This window comes from Orcinus orca, chromosome 5, assembly GCF_937001465.1.
Source record: "Orcinus orca chromosome 5, mOrcOrc1.1, whole genome shotgun sequence".
Classification (NCBI taxonomy): Eukaryota; Metazoa; Chordata; class Mammalia; order Artiodactyla; family Delphinidae; genus Orcinus; species Orcinus orca.
In genome coordinates this window covers 135,677,392-135,693,044 of record NC_064563.1, presented here as the reverse complement: position 1 = coordinate 135,693,044, position 15,653 = coordinate 135,677,392, and the positions used below count along the sequence as shown (strand labels likewise).

Sequence of the window (15,653 nt, the reverse complement as noted above, 5' to 3'; positions counted from 1 at the left end):
ACACTGAGAATGTCGTAAATTGAGGGAGCATTTTTATTTAGGAAGCTTATGATGCCCATGATGTGGCATCAGTATTAATACTAAATCCCAAGCTATCCAGAAGGCTCTTTCCTTCTCCTGGGCTTGGTAGACTTCGGAGAAAATAATTTTGCTGTCTACCTAAAACTTCTATGCCTTTATTATTTTCTTCAAAGCCATTGGAGCTAACCTCTCAGAGACAGGGAAGTAGAAGCCACTGAATTACCCTTCCATAATTTATCTCCAGACCTTCTAATTTCCCCTGTCTCAGTATCTGTGATTTGCATGTACTTTTCTTTTGATGGGCAGGCTATTAAAATCTGACCAGCAGAAGATGGGGGTGGGAGTGTTAGTAACTCTTTTAGGTTTATTTGGTCAGTGATTTTGAAGGAGAATATTTAATTCCATATGTGCCACTCTCTGTTCCTTTGTTCTTTTTTTTCTTTTTTTCTTTTTTTTTTTGCTAGCTGCAACAGTGACATGGTTCTGGGTGTGTATATGTCCTTGCAAACTTCTCTTTTCCGTGAGAGGTTTCAATCAGACAGAACAAGTTAAGCAAGCCTGTTGGGTATCTCTTCCTGTTTGTTGCTCTATCTCCTATAGAAGATCCTGGGCAGGGAATTTTTACTGTCTGATTTATTGGATACTTATTTTTTCCTTCTTTCCTTGTCATTTGACCCCAGAGAATTTTTTTCTCCTTGGGGTTGAAACATTCTTCAATTTAGCCTTTGTCCAGACTTTTTTTTTTTTTCCTTCTATTAAGTGGGGAGCATGGGAGGAGGAGGTGTGAGGGCAACAGGGCTAGAGGAGGAGATTTGAGCTACACTTTAAGTACCGTTCACCAGGAGGGCTTCCCATCATGCTCAGTGATTTTTAGTAATTAACTGAAGGGTCCCCGCTGTACTCTTTGAAAGAAGGTTATCATTGTTCTTGTTTGCACAGATGAGCAGAATGATAGAGTAATCAGGTTCCGGCCACAAAGAGAGGCATTGTCTGGGCCAAGATCATTGAGAAACTCTTGAGCTCTTGTCCAGCAGTTCTTTTGCCAGCTTTTTTTCCTCTTCCTCTAAATCCCTTTGCTCATTTTGAGTCATTATTGTCTTGGGAGCAGCAGTAACTTTTGCAGTTTACAAGGCCCCCAACAGTTTAGAGTAGTTACTATAAGAACCGTAAATAAACAGTCCATTTGTTAAACAGACTAAACTAACTGGTCAGCTGGTAACTGAGAGTATTTATGGTTGTTTGCCTTTCTCTTCTGGACTGTGTTTTTCTAAAATTATACACGAAAGAGTTACTGTTTAATTGTTGTGACTGTGGTATGTAGGATATCTGCTTCTGCTTTTCCGTGTTTGTTTATTTATTCATTCAGTCAATAAATAAACGTGAGTGCCTGGCATATGTCAGTTACTCTCCTCTGATTAGGGTTATAGCAGCGAACGACTCCAGAGTTCTTGTCCTATTGGAGCCTATCTTCTTGTAGGAGAGATGATAATAAAGAAATAAACAATCAGGCAGACACAAGAAGTTCAGATATTGATGTGTGCTATGACACACACACACACACACACACACACACACACACACACACACACACACACACACACACACACACACACACACACACACACGGTCAACCCTTTGTTTCCACGGGCTCTGCATCTGGGGATTCAACCAACCATGGATTGAAAATATTCAAAAAACTAAACTACAAAAAGTTCCAAAAAGCAAATCTTGAATTTGCCCAACTGTTTCCATAATATTTACATTGTCCTTACAACTATTTACATAGATTTGCATAGTATTAGGTATTATAAGTAACCTAGAGATGACTTGAAGTACACAGGAGATTGTTATGTAGGTTATATGTAAGTGCTGTGCCGTTTTATATAAGGGACTTGCGGAGGGGAGGATTTTGGTATCTTCGGGGGTCCTGGAACCAATTCCCCATGGATACTGAGGGACAGATGTGTGTGTGTGTTTGGGTATGTGTGTGTATCTGCCTACATGTATGTGTATATGTATCTATTTGTAAATATGAGACTGCATGTATTTTTTTTTCTAGAATTTTTAGCTCTAATACCATTTATACAGTCGTTCTTAGCCTCATTTTGTGGTGATAAGCTTAACTGATATTGACATAGTTAGGTGAACATCTATGTATGTCAGCACATTATCATTTATTCCTTTTATAACCTTTGTTTACCTTTAGCTTAGAAAGTGAAGAAAATAGAGAAGAGAAAATGTTTACATATTTAACATAAACACGTGCCCTTTGTTGATTTTGTTCCCTACAACACCTTGAGTGTAATAGTGGGTTAGAACTCTTTCTGGGAGGACTTTCCCACCATTGTCTCGAGTACCACATTTTCACATACCCTGATCTGGGTTTTCTTATGTGCTAAGCTGAGAAAATACAAGACCTCTCAGCTCCCTCCTCTTTTTTGTTTGGGACCAAAACTTTCCCCCTAATACCCTCGTAGAGAAACTGTTTTGATTCCTGGTTTTGATAGATGTGGGGGGTCTTTGCCATTCTACTCATGGGGCTTCCAGGGTGTTTACCCTGTCAATACTGAAAACCCCAGAAGGGTGTGCCTTGTAACCAACGCGCTGACTGCTGGGGGGGGTCCCCTGTGTTACCCAACAGTATTCATTCCTGAGAATGCTGCCAGTTGGCAGCCGTCACACTGGGAGTTGACCATGTGGGAATCTATGACAAGTAGGTTCCGAGATATAGACCTCCAGTGACAAAGAGCAGGCGGGGAAATTTCAAGTCTAACTCGCAGTACCTCCTGACACTCCCTCTTTTGAAAGCAGAGCCCATGGGTGGCCTATTGAGACCTCCTGGCAGAAGTTCCCTCAAGTTCCTGGGACTTTGCTTACAACCTGTAGTATAAAGTTCAAGCCTGAAGGATTGCCTGGGAGGACGATGTGGAGTCCTCATAGAGATCCTGCATGTGCCTGAGTGGCGATCACAGTGGCAGATTTAGATTTGGCATGTTCCCTTCTGCAATATTGAACTATTTATCTGGGTCGCTGGCACCTTGCAAATATCTCAACAGAGTTTAGCTTCCTTTTTAAAAAAAACAAATACAATTTTTTTTCCCGAAGTTAAAATTTGTTTTAATAAAAAGATGCATACCGTATTTTAAGTGAAAATGACAGAATTGCCAAATATGTTCAGTACATTCCCATTTTTGTAAAACGATTATATAGATATTTGCTTGGAAATAAAGTCTGGAAGGATGTAAGCAAAAAATTAATTGTGGTAGTTTTCATGTTTCGGGAAAGGAGGAAAATGAAGGATAATGGAAAAACCCCTCCTTTCGAGGACCATTTCTGGAAATTACAAATACAGTAAGTCCCCTACATACAAACGACTTCTGTTCCAAGAGTGCATTCGCAAGTCCAATTTGTTCGGAAGTCCAACGAAGTTAGCCTAGGTACCCAACTAACACGATTGGCTGTATAGCACCGTACAGTAATAGGTTTATAATACTTTTCACACAAATAATGCATAAAAAACAAACACAAAAAATAAAGAAAACATTTTTAATCTTACAGTACAGTACCTCGAAAAGTATAGTAGTACAGTATAACAGCTGGCATACAGGGGCTGGCATCGAGTGAACAGGCAAGAAGAGTTACGACTGGAGGAGGGAGAGGAGGTGGGAGATGGTAGAGCTGAAGGATCCTCAGCAACAGGAGACGGAGGGCAAGCTGCAATTTTACTCACGCCTGACGTTGATGGCTCAGGTCCTGGTTCCTCGCTGGAACCAGATGCACGTTCGCATCTTTGAAAGTTCGCAACTTGAAGGTTCATATATAGGGGACTTAGTGTAACCCTTCTACTTCCCCTTGACCAGAACTTCATCACAAGCCCATGCCCTGCTACAAGGAAAATAAGTCCACTTCGGTCAGCCAGATGGTCAGCTATATTTGGGGTTTCTCTAAGGCAGAAGGGACATTGATATTGGGGGACAGCTATCACTTGCCTAATAAGGAAAGTGATTTCATGTAATTCTGAGACAACTAAATAGAAAAGATTGGTCAATTTAGATTCAATATGGAATCACAGGAACCAAAATGTTCCATCTTCACTATTTTTGCTGACACTCAGCCATCATTTTTTGTTAGAGTGAAGAAACAACTCTGTACCATTTGGAGAGAATCTCAAGAAAGTATGGTTAGTTTAACTTGATGCTGGAGTTCAGGGATGTGACCAGAAGGATATCTAATTCTTGGAAACCTAGCATACATTCCATTACTGTTTTACGTATTTTTACTGATGTTTTCAGACAGTGATTGAGTTTTCCAACCTTTCGTTTATATTTTGAATCTAGGAAGGGCCCTCAAAGCCCCTATATGTGTAAGTCATGGATGAAATGCTTTGGGTGGTGGGGTCAGGGTTGGCTGGCATGAGGGGGAAGGGGCTTTTGGAGGGTGGGACTTAGAGGACGGCTTGGGGAACAGGTGAGTGGTCTTGACACATCTCTTGCTGATGTCCCCTCTTGCCGTTCCTCAGGTGGCCGCTCGCACTGGTGAAACTGGAGTCAGAAGACGTACTCAGGCCATGTCCAGATCTGCCAGCAAGAGGAGGAGCAGGTTTTCTTCTCTTTGGGGTCTGGACACTACCTCCAAAAAGAAGCAGGGACGCCCAAGCATCAATCAGGTAGGTTCCAGGGTGGATGAGAAAGCAAGCGTAGATTGCTTCCACGGACACCTCACTTTGGGGTGTGCATGTGTGTGCATTGTTCCTTGATTGATACTGTTATATCACATCAACTAGCTGACACAAAGAAGTTAGTTGTGCTAGATGCTTTTTTTTTTTTTTTTTTTTTGCGGTACGTGGCCTCTCACTGTCCGGACGCGCAGGCTCAGCGGCCATGGCTCACGGGCCCAGCCGCTCTGCGGCATGTGGGATCTTCCTGGACCAGGGCACGAACCCGTGTCCCCTGCATCGGCAGGCGGACTCTCAACCACTGCGCCACCAGGGAAGCCCCTAGATGCTTTAAATAGATAACGTATACCCATAACATTGAACTCTGCTATTAGTCTATCACCAAGCTCCAGTCTCCCACCTGCAACCTTTCCAAACCCTGGGTAATTACAGAGGTACTGAAAGTGCACTTCTTCCTGAGTTTTCAGAAGAAAAGCAGGGCTTGATGATGAAGCCAGGTGGGCACCTGAGCAGTCTTTTAAGCTGCCTCTGGCACTGGATCAAAGGCAGCCTCCAGGGAAATCTGATTGTTTCTTTGCCCTTGACTTTTGGGGGTTGACAGTAAATGGGCAGTTCTTCTGCCTACTTACATCAGGAACCAGGAATCCGAGAGCGCTCACTCACCACTGTGACTCCCTTCTACTACCCAGGTGCCAGGGCTTGAAGGGGACGTACCTCAGTGCATCATGAGTGGCACCCCCTAGGGTGCTGCATCATTGGGCCTCTGTTAACCGAATGCTCTGGCCTCATTACTTTGACTTTTTTACTAGCTAAGTCCACTTTCCTGCGGGAGTTACTTCTGGGAAACTCTCCATTGTCATTGTCATCCGCCTTCTTTGGCTTTGAGAAACAAGTGGCTCCAGAGCTGCTTCAGATTTTAAGAACTGGAAGATCATAGGTATTTGTCTTTCAGGAGAAGGAGAACGTCCAGTGCATGAGCCGTAGAGGCACTGAGCATTTTGAGGTCATGACTAGGATTGCCAATTTGACCTATTCACTCTGAGCCCGTAGGCAAAGTGAGAATTCCATTGACCGACTCAATAAAAAAGATCTCATCATTTATTCGACCAGTTCAGCCATTAGTTTACTTAAGAACTGACATTTAAAAAATAAATTAATCATGAAAGCTGATGTATTACGTCCTTAGCTGACCACCACACTCATTGTTTCCACCTGGAGTGTCTGGACCCTTGGTGGAACTTGCAGGGGACCAGATGAGCAGATGGGAAGAGGCTGTGCATTCATGCAGTTTGTTCTCTGGTCCTTGGGGAGAGTAGAGCATCATCAAGTTTGCTACCTGGGGTTTTGCTTCTGTGTAAATCCGAAGAAGAAACTGTTTGGAGGAAAGTCAGTATTTCTTCGGAAAAATCGCACGAGACTTGATGCTCTTGGTTAAACCTGCAAAAGGGTGGCATTAACAATCAGCATTTCCCCCCTTGTTTCAGGAGGTGGTGGTGTCCTTTTGTGTGCATCGTTCGGCATTGCAGGTGACTCAGACGGACACTGTAAATACACGTCAGGGTTCGCAGCTGGAAGTTTGGGTTGTATTTCTCTTCTATTGAAAGCCTTAGTTCACTTGTGTGCTTCTACCTTATGGGTGCCCACTTATGTTACAGTCCATTGCTGCTGAAACATATGCCTGAATTTAAATGAATCCAAGAGAACGTTTTAACTTTTTCTTTTAATCAAAGGACCATGTAATGTCTTACAAACAATTCTTGTTATTCTCTCTTACAGTAAGAGTTTAAAAAAACCTCTTACTTAGCCGTAAGTATACCAATAGAAAGTTACTTGTTAATTTAGTACTTTGAAATGGATAAAAATTGTATGTTTCTATATATCTCATTTGCATTGGAGCAAAGACTTTTTCTTAACCATGTATATTATACCGACTGTACACAATCGGTTGAGAGCAAACCTATGAAATTTTCCCATGTGTTTAGGTTTTGACTACCTAGTGGCATTGGTACCCTGATGTGATTTTAGTCATATCTTTAAGTTAGCAGGATTCATTAAATTTCAAAGGCTAGACAAGTTTCTATTTTTAAATAAGAAATTTTTCCTTGGTGTTATGGTAATATAATTATAAACATATGTTCTCAGGTTCTGAGGTAAAAAGTAAACAAATTATTATTGATAAATTTCTGATTAGGTAAGTGATGCTGTAGCTGAAATTCTTCACTGTGAATGAATCTGGTTCATTGCATTTGCAGGTTTATTTTCTTTAAATTTAGATGAAATGTCCAGATCTAAAGCCAATTAAAAAAAATTGTCCAAGACGTGGGAAGTGATCTGTTATAGATAGAGGGATGATTTTCGTGGTCTTTTAGCTAGTACATTATTTTACCTACTTCAGGATTTGATGTAAGAGTATCTGAAACTTCTGTAATGTTTTCTAATAGTCAGGCCTGTTTTCATCCCCCTTCTCATGCTTCATTTGCCCTTTTGCCCAGATTTCTTCTTAAGATGATACTTTTGTGTACGCAGGTGTTTGGTGAGGGAACTGAGGCTGTAAAGAAATCCTTAGAGGGAATATTTGATGACACTGTTCCAGATGGCAAGGTAAAAACAAACACATGTTCCTTTTCTAAAAGTACCACAAATACATCAACACTACACAATGCAGTGGTTTCTTGGGATCCTAAGATTAAGTACACTCAGTATTAAAAACTGAAATGATCGGTCCTTTAAAATTATGTAACAGGTCGAGAAGAGATGGAAAACTTGATAACAGTAAGAATATTCTCCTGCTGACGTAACATTTTCAATAACTATCATTTGAATGTTGAAGTTTCCATGTAGACTATAAGAGGAAATTGTGGGGTACTGGGTAGCAGAATATTTTATGCCATTGTTAATTCCTCTCATATACAACTTTCTTCTCAGGAGGTGAGTTCTTACTGCCCTCCCTCTCTACCCACACATGCTGCTTTTTTCCTTCAATTAATTTCAAAGAACTGTTCTGACAGTTTGTTCTTTAAAAACAAAATGCGTTTGCCTCCCAAGACAAGCGTTCGATTAAAGATGCCCAGACTTGATTCAACCTTGTGCTCGGATTTAGAAGGGTCTTTCCAACTGCTCTGATTGAAAGCCCATAAAGAATATTGATTTTTTTTTTCTAGGCCACTTTTCTTCAGCCTCTAAATAAATGGACATTCCTTGTTTTAAAGACCCTAATGATGATACAGGCGGCCTCGTTGCTGGGGGCAGTGGGGGGATTCTGGTGTTGATAATGGGACCTTGGTATGATCCTCTGGTTCTTGGACTCAGAATCAATATGACAGGGTTCAGCTCTCGGTTGCCATGCAGCCGAGCAATGGCTTGCTCCTCCTTCTAGATGGAGCTGAGCCTCCAAAATCAGAGTGTAGTAGGGGAGTTCTGGCTGTTGGGGGGAAGGGGGATAAGAGTGGCTGTGGACAGGCCTTTTCTCCCTTGGCTACCTAAACTACTCCTGGATTATGTCATCGTGGATATAAAGGCTGCTGTCCTTGGAAATACCCAACCATAGCACTCTCTCTGAGCATCTGTCTGTTTCTGATGAAATTAAATTGCTCTTCTTATGTGCAATCCAAGCATAGATGTTTTTGATGTTCATGTAGTCATTTCTGAAGTTAGCTAATTCATCTCGCATACCATTATTAGTGCACTTTTAATTTTCCCCAGGCACACAGATCCTGGAAGCTGCAGAAGTTGTTCCACTGGATTTCTGTGTCGCTTTTTTGTTTTTCCAAGATACCCCTTTATCCTCCTCCTTGGCTGGAATGCCTTGTTCTCAAAGAGCAGGTTAGATGCAAAACTTGGGCTGCTGTAGTGCTAAGGGCAGTTATTTTAGGTGGCATGTAAGGACAGAATGGGAAGATTCCAATGATAGTTAATGGGATTTGGGCAAGTTGATTGCGTTCTGACAGTTCCTTCCCTGGGGTTCACTTTATCTATGAAAGCCACACCATTCAAAGGCAGAGCTGAAATTGTCTTCTCAATTGAATTTAGTTTAGTAGCCTTTACAAAAATCTTTTCCCCATTCTGGGATCTGTTCTTTTTACATATGGAAGTTGTTATGTTACTACTTCTCAGCCTTCGTTCGGAAACTTGTTTCTTCTTATAATTTGCTGATAGTGCCAAATGTTCAGTAATCTGTAGATACGTATTTACCAATCCGTGGCCTGGATGTAAACCACATATTGAGCATCAGTATTATTTTTCCGTTGCTAAAATCTAATGGAATGATTTCTCTGCTTATTTCAGAGAGATTAGGCTCCTAATATTTCATCAATCTGTGGAGTGTTCTTAGCTTTAGCTGTTTAGCTGACTTAGATATAACCCAGCTGCTGAAGGGTATACATAGGACACGGCTCCTCCCACCCTTAGAAACTTGGTGCTACTCCCTGATGTAGAGGATGGAGTGATGGCAACAGCCTAAGAAGGCCAGAAAGCTCGTCTTTGAAGTTCTCTAAGCCTCATCTGGGAAATGAGGCTGTCTCTCTCCCAGAGTTACATCAGATGTCGAATGTGAGCACACAAACGATGCTGCTTGTCAGTAGGTAATGCTAGAACATCATCTTTTCTTTAAAAATTTCTTTGCAGCTTCATGGTTGCCTTTGAAACATATAGCTCACATGGTAGATAGGCTTTGCTGGAGGAATCTCAGCTCTAAATTTAAATGGGTTTGTGGAAGAAATCATGGCAATAAAGCCGAACCGAATGGATAGCCCATTTCTTTCTTCTTTTTTTTTTTTTCCATTTCTTTCTTTCTTCCAATTTTGAAACCCACTCAATCATGCAATGCCCACCCGTGGTTGCCGTGGATCAGGTGCGAGGTCTGTCTCTCTTCTGAGACATTTCCTACCTCCAGGAAGCTCCTTTCTCTATAATTTCTTCTTTTCTCGGAGGAGCTCTCTGTCCTTCACCACTGCTGCCACTTCTGCCCTGGGCCCTTTTCATTGGAGTGGGTAATTCCTGTGTGCCATCTGGGGATCTAGATCTTGAGAGACTAACTTGCTGCTCTGCTAACTTTATTTCTTATCATAGAGGGAGAAAGTAATGGTCTTACCCAGCGTCCACCAGCACAACCCTGACTGTGACATTTGGGTCCACGAGTATTTCACTCCGTCCTGGTTCTGTCTGCCAAATAATAAGCCAGTTCTGACAGCCGTCCGGCCAGGGGACACAGCCCGGGACACCCTGGAGCTGATCTGCAAGGTATGAGGCTACTTGGGGTTGCTTTCTTGAGCAGAAGAGAATGCAGCGGAGGAATCCATGAACACTCAGAAGCGTGTGGCAGGGGAGGGTACTTTCAAGAACATCTCCATTTCATTTCAGAGCAGCTTTGGATTTCTTTGTGATAATATGCCTAATAAATGGAAGTGAATTCTTCAGCACTGGGAGGAGGGGGATTCTTTTAAGTAGCCTCTTTCAACATGTGTACTTGATAGATTTGTGATAAGCATCTTACATGCTCATTGCACAAGTTTTAGAGAATTCAGGTAAAGGACAAAGCAGAAAATTAAGGCACCCTTACTTTACAATTCAGAGATCACCTCAGTGAACATTTTGGCATCACATTATGTGCACTATTTGTAACCTGCTCTTTTGACAGTAACTCATACGCGGGCATCTTTAGGGTAGGGAAAAACTGAAATAATAAATATAAATTTGACCTCCATGATGAGAAATTCCTCTTCCGAGGAACACACAATTAGCCTCTTTTGTTTTTTAGAGACAAATGGTTGAGCTCACTTCCTCTGTTTTTACCTTACGCTGTAGAAACTTCTTGATCTTTTTCAAGGTAATCCCTGTTTCTTTTTTTTTTTTTTTTTCCCTCCCTGAAGGACAGGTGGATGAATTGGATTGCCTTGAGTGAGGGAAGAGAAAGAGGAAAGAAAGGAGCTTTCCTAACATGCCTGCTTTTCTTTTACATAATTAATAGCATTAATAGTCTTATTTAGTAGTCATATCAAGTCTGGGCAAGCACGATACGTCCCCATTGTACAGATGGAGAAGGCGAGGCTCAGAGAGCCTTAGTTCCTTGCCTGAGTTCACATCACAGTCATAATCACTTGCAAAGGAGGTTTTGAATCCATATCTGGCTGTTCCAAACTTAGATGTATCCCTTTGTGCCAAGTGGATGGTCACAAGAACTGTCAGGAGTCAGTAAGGATGGTCCGTAAGGGGTGGAAGAATCTAGAATATATTCTTAGGAGAGTGAAATGGTCTTCTCTGAGGCCACTAAAGGGAAAGTGGAAACCTTTTCAGTCATCATTTTATCCTAGAAGAAGCTGGATGAATACAGTGGTATTTTTGGACCTCCTCATTCAACACAGTGGTTTATAAATGTGGAATAACTTTCACTACCTCAGTTCTATAATTCTGCAATCAGCAATTTTTGTACTTAAAAAAATAAATCACTAGGGCTCTGATAAAGGAAAAATATGGCTTCATATGAAGGAGAAATGGAACACTCTGGCTCAGATAAGCCTGTTGGATCGTCTTCTGTGGAGGAAAAGTAGAAGGACCATTTGTTTCAGGACAAAGCTACAATCAGCTCCCACATGGGTGTTAAAAATAAATGATGCACTCTTGCATGCTTTGACTCCTTCAAGTAGACGAATTCTAGCTTTTTAAAGATAATGGTATTTCTGTTCACATTTTTCATTTTAATTACTTAACAAAATTGGTCTATTGAGGATTTCTGCATTCTTTTATTTATAGATTAGCACGATTCTTTAGAGACCCATTAATATTCTGCAGAGCTGTGGGAAGTATTCTCAGAACTGCAGCTGAAGGTGTCAGAAGTAGGACTCTGGGCTTTTTGTATAAGCCAAACTCTGGAGGGTCCTTCCAAGGAGTTGCATTGCTTTGGAGCCTCCTGTGTACATTGGCTTTAGACTCCATCAGATATCAGAGGGTAGGTCAGAGTTCAGCAATAAACATTGATTGGTGGAAAATTGAACAGTGACTGGGGAAAACAGTGATTTTAGGTACTTCTCAAGCTTTTGCTTTGATAGAAACTAAGGGAATCAGGGAGGAATAATACTGTCGTGGCAACTTACAGACCATCTTTAGATAATGAGTTAGACCAGTTCCCCTATAAAGGGTTTATTTCTGTCACTTGACAGGGTTTTTAATGGCATCATTACGACACACATGCCTTTCTCTAACAAGAGAAGGTCATCCCACTCAGTTTTTCCTGAATCCTCAGGTTTTTTCCCCCAAAACATAGACAAAAATAAGGTGTGGAACAAGCTTACATCTCTTGAGTTTAAAAACAGAAAAATTTTGTGTGCACTTTAAGAAATTGATGGTCCCCAGAAAAGCACCTGTGTAGGATAAATTCTATAGTGTGCTTGGAGCCAGGCACCTTCTAAAGCTTGCTGCTTTGGAAAACACTTTATTGTAATTAGTGGAGCCGATTTTATTCATCAGAGGGAAAGAGATAATGGGGAAAACAGTGCCACATGTTATTAATGATCTGATTAATGTTGAGTGATTTTTTTTTTTCTCTTGGAGGAGGGACTGAAAACAACGGTGATTGTCAGAATGTCTGTCTTTTATTTCTTTATTGTCGTTCTCAAGTTTGGTGATGGGTGCTTTCTCTAATATTTAATAATCAATCTTTTTCTTCTGTCTCTTGCATTCAGCCATTCTCTTTCCTATTCTGTCTGATCCACATCATTTCACATCAGTTTGTCATCTGCCATCCGAGCACCAGTCAAGTTCTGGTACAGTAACTGTTTCAAGATCTACATTTCATGTGCAATTCATGTTATGAGTGTTATGAAAGTGATAGTTGCTAAATATAGCAGGTAACCGTGTTAGCCTATGGGTTGTGGACATATTCTGATCATTGCAATTACTAAAATAATTGCAAAGAGATTCATTTATTCATACTTGTTATTATTCACATGTGACCATTGGTATTTATTTCATGGCTTCACTCTGTAGACCTATGGCTTTGGATATTCTAATAACCATGGACATTAAAAACAATAAAAATCACCTCGAAGGGGAGGATAAGTCTCTTTGGAAATTCTGCAGTAGCACTTTGTGTGTGTGTGTGTGCGTGTGTGCGTGTGTGTGTGTGTGTGTGTGCGTGTGTGCGTGCATGCACGTGTGGATCTCTGGATGTCCTAACTGCATGCGTTTATGTTTCCTGAAGAAGTTTGATTGAAATGGAAGAATATGAGGAGACATGGAAGAACAAAACATTGGTGGATTTCAAGATCGTGTTATTCTCTGTTTTAATGGACTCAAACTATTTGTTGAAAAGACCTACATTATGTTTTGTTGTTTCATCCTTTGAAGGAGTCATAGGAAGATGAAAAATTTTAAAAACATGCCAACTAAACAAATAATATGTGTCTTATGGTATGATTTGGGACTGCATTGTCTCAAAATGAATCAAATGCTTTCTACGTAACTTAATGAATACTGGAAAACAAATTTGGACCATTTAAGTTGTTTTCCCAGCTGAATTTCTCTTACGTTGTAATTGAACATTTTACAAGTGTGAAACAGGCCAAATCGTTAGAATTACTATCTTAAAATATTCATTAATATTTGGAATTTTTTCTTGCACATAGATGTATTGTGAACATGGTAAGCTGTTCAACCTGCCTTGATACTGACTTGTAAATATTGGAGGAGCATGAAATCCTTGAGAGTTCTGATGATCTGATTTAGTTAATTCATTACGATTTTCCCTTTATGTTAGACCAGCCATGACTAATGGGGGCTCATAATTGAGAAACATTTACCAAAATGATAAGACACATGGGTATGTTGATCCAAAGTCCCATTTTTAAGGTAACTATTTACTGACCAAACCATGGGCTCTTGGGTTACAACTAAGATCATTATAATTGTTATGTTGGTTACATGTGCTCATTTTTATTTTTCGAAGTTATCAAGACATTATTGTAACTTAAGGGAGTTTGAAAAATACGGCGGTGGAGGGGAAGACGGCCAGAGCCACCCTTATTCCTGTTGCTCTGTTCTCTTTGCTTTGTTAAACACTTCAAGGTGTCGGCCGTTATTTGGCGTTCTCTGTGTATCTGTATAAATGTTTTCAGCGTGGTAGCATTTAAGGAATGAGGTCTCCATCAGGACCACCTTAAGACGTTTGGTGCCTGCCAATGGCACCAGACATCTCTCTTTCACACTGAGGTTTCGGGAGCCCGAAGCTTCTTAGGTGAGGTGGCTATTATGGTCTGGTTTCCAGAAGGCTGTCTAAGTGGCAGCCCCACTGGGAGTGTCTACAAAGTGTTGATTAATGATGACGATAAAGTTTCCGGGTGGATTTGTTCCTGTTGACCAAGACGCCATGAAGTTTCATTTCTCTTTCCCTCCCACCTCAGTTGGAAACAGATGGTGAACCAAAATATTTTGCTTCTAATTAAAGATTTCAGTGGGGATCTAGGTCAGTGGGAAGCATTTGCAGCTTTTATCTCTGTGAAGGAAAGTTTTCTTGCTTATCGTAGCACCCTAAGTATTATTAATTTGTTGTTTGTCTCAGCGGCTCTTTGACAAGCAGTAGGTAGCACACTTCGAAACTTCCCTGCTTTTGCTTCCCTGGCTTACCCATCCACCCTGGTTATTTGACATCAGTGATCTGGGTCTGCCAGACACTGAGCGTTTGATTTTCAGTACCGACAGCGGAAACCCGAAAGCCAGGTGCAAGGAAGGTGCTGCCTCAGTGGTGCCTGTGTTCAGACGGTGGGCTTCAGACTATCACGTTACTCAGAAAAGGATACACGTTGGAGGTTCCCGAGAATCACCATAGAAAACTTCTTTATCATTCTGCTAGGCGTTTAGAACAAGCTCACTTCTACTTTCCATAACCATGCTTTTCTCTAGTGCAGGATCCCTGTCTTGCATGTGTGTTTAATTACGAGGCAAAGTCATCACTGTCGCCAACTCCCATGTTCTGCAGGCCCCTTCCCACACTCCTGAAGACTGCTTCACGTGGTATCTGGCACACTTCAGAATTTGTTAGGTGTAATTGAATGACTATTATTGGAATAATTATTAGAATGTTCTTAGCTTGGCTTTAAAATTTGGGGCCGGGGGGAAGAAGGTAAACAGAAAGAGCATTAAACCAGTGAAAAATTAACTTCACTTATTTTGAAATAATTCTCATCAGTTGAGCTTTTGGTGTGAAGAGATTTTATATTGATGAAAAATTTCAAATTTACAAAGAGTAGGCAATAATGTAATAAACTTCTGTGTCACCATCACCAAGGTTCTATAATATCAAATTATGTTTCTCCATTTACTAACTCACTCCCACCCCCTGCTCTGAATGATTTTGGAAGCAGATTCCAGACATCATATCTTTACTAGTACTTCAGGATAAATCTCTAAAAGATAAGGATGCTTTAAAAAAAGACTTGATGGAAACATTTTCTCTCTAGCAATACATTTTCATGTAACTTGCATGTAACTTTTGAAGAGCATTTTTTTCTTTTTTCCTCTGCATCTTCTTGAATGTGAATTGAGGATGTTAGTTATAAAACCATGTTTCCACTGTTGCCTTTTCCACAAAGTTAATTCACGAATGACTTTCTAGATAGAAAAAAGTCATTTGACCCATCCTGACCAGTGGAGAAGGCCTGGAAATTTCAATCCTTAACTGCTTCAGAATTGTTTTCTTTGGGCAAGTCATTCATTGTGTTTCCAAAGTTGGACACATGCCTGTCTTCGCTGCCCCCGGAGGGAGTCTCACTCGGGGTGTATATAAATAAGACTGAAATCCAAATGCCTTGTCTATACACCAACTCACTTGCAAATGAACTGTGAACAACTGTCCCAGTGTCCCCATGTGGTTAAAAAAATAAGTTTGCCTGGGCACAGCTCTCTTCTGTCACTGTAAATCCTTCCTTGCCTTTCTTGTCACTTTTCTTCTCCAATCACCTTTGTATGT

The 15,653-nt window shown here is 40.8% G+C and overlaps 1 protein-coding gene across 8 annotated transcripts in view; it reads left to right on the top strand.

The window, feature by feature from the left end:
* TIAM1 (TIAM Rac1 associated GEF 1) overlaps positions 1 to 15,653 on the top strand; it is a 400,889-nt gene that overhangs the window by 305,705 nt on the left and 79,531 nt on the right. For 7 of the 8 annotated variants that reach the window (XM_033418176.2, XM_049710489.1, XM_033418177.2 and 4 more), the window contains 4 exons: positions 4,541 to 4,687; positions 6,181 to 6,222; positions 7,223 to 7,297; positions 9,764 to 9,934. In XM_033418176.2, the coding sequence (XP_033274067.1) occupies positions 4,541 to 4,687; positions 6,181 to 6,222; positions 7,223 to 7,297; positions 9,764 to 9,934 (435 nt within the window). The remainder of the gene's footprint in view (positions 1 to 4,540; positions 4,688 to 6,180; positions 6,223 to 7,222; positions 7,298 to 9,763; positions 9,935 to 15,653) is intronic. The other variant, XM_049710491.1, reaches the window with a different exon arrangement.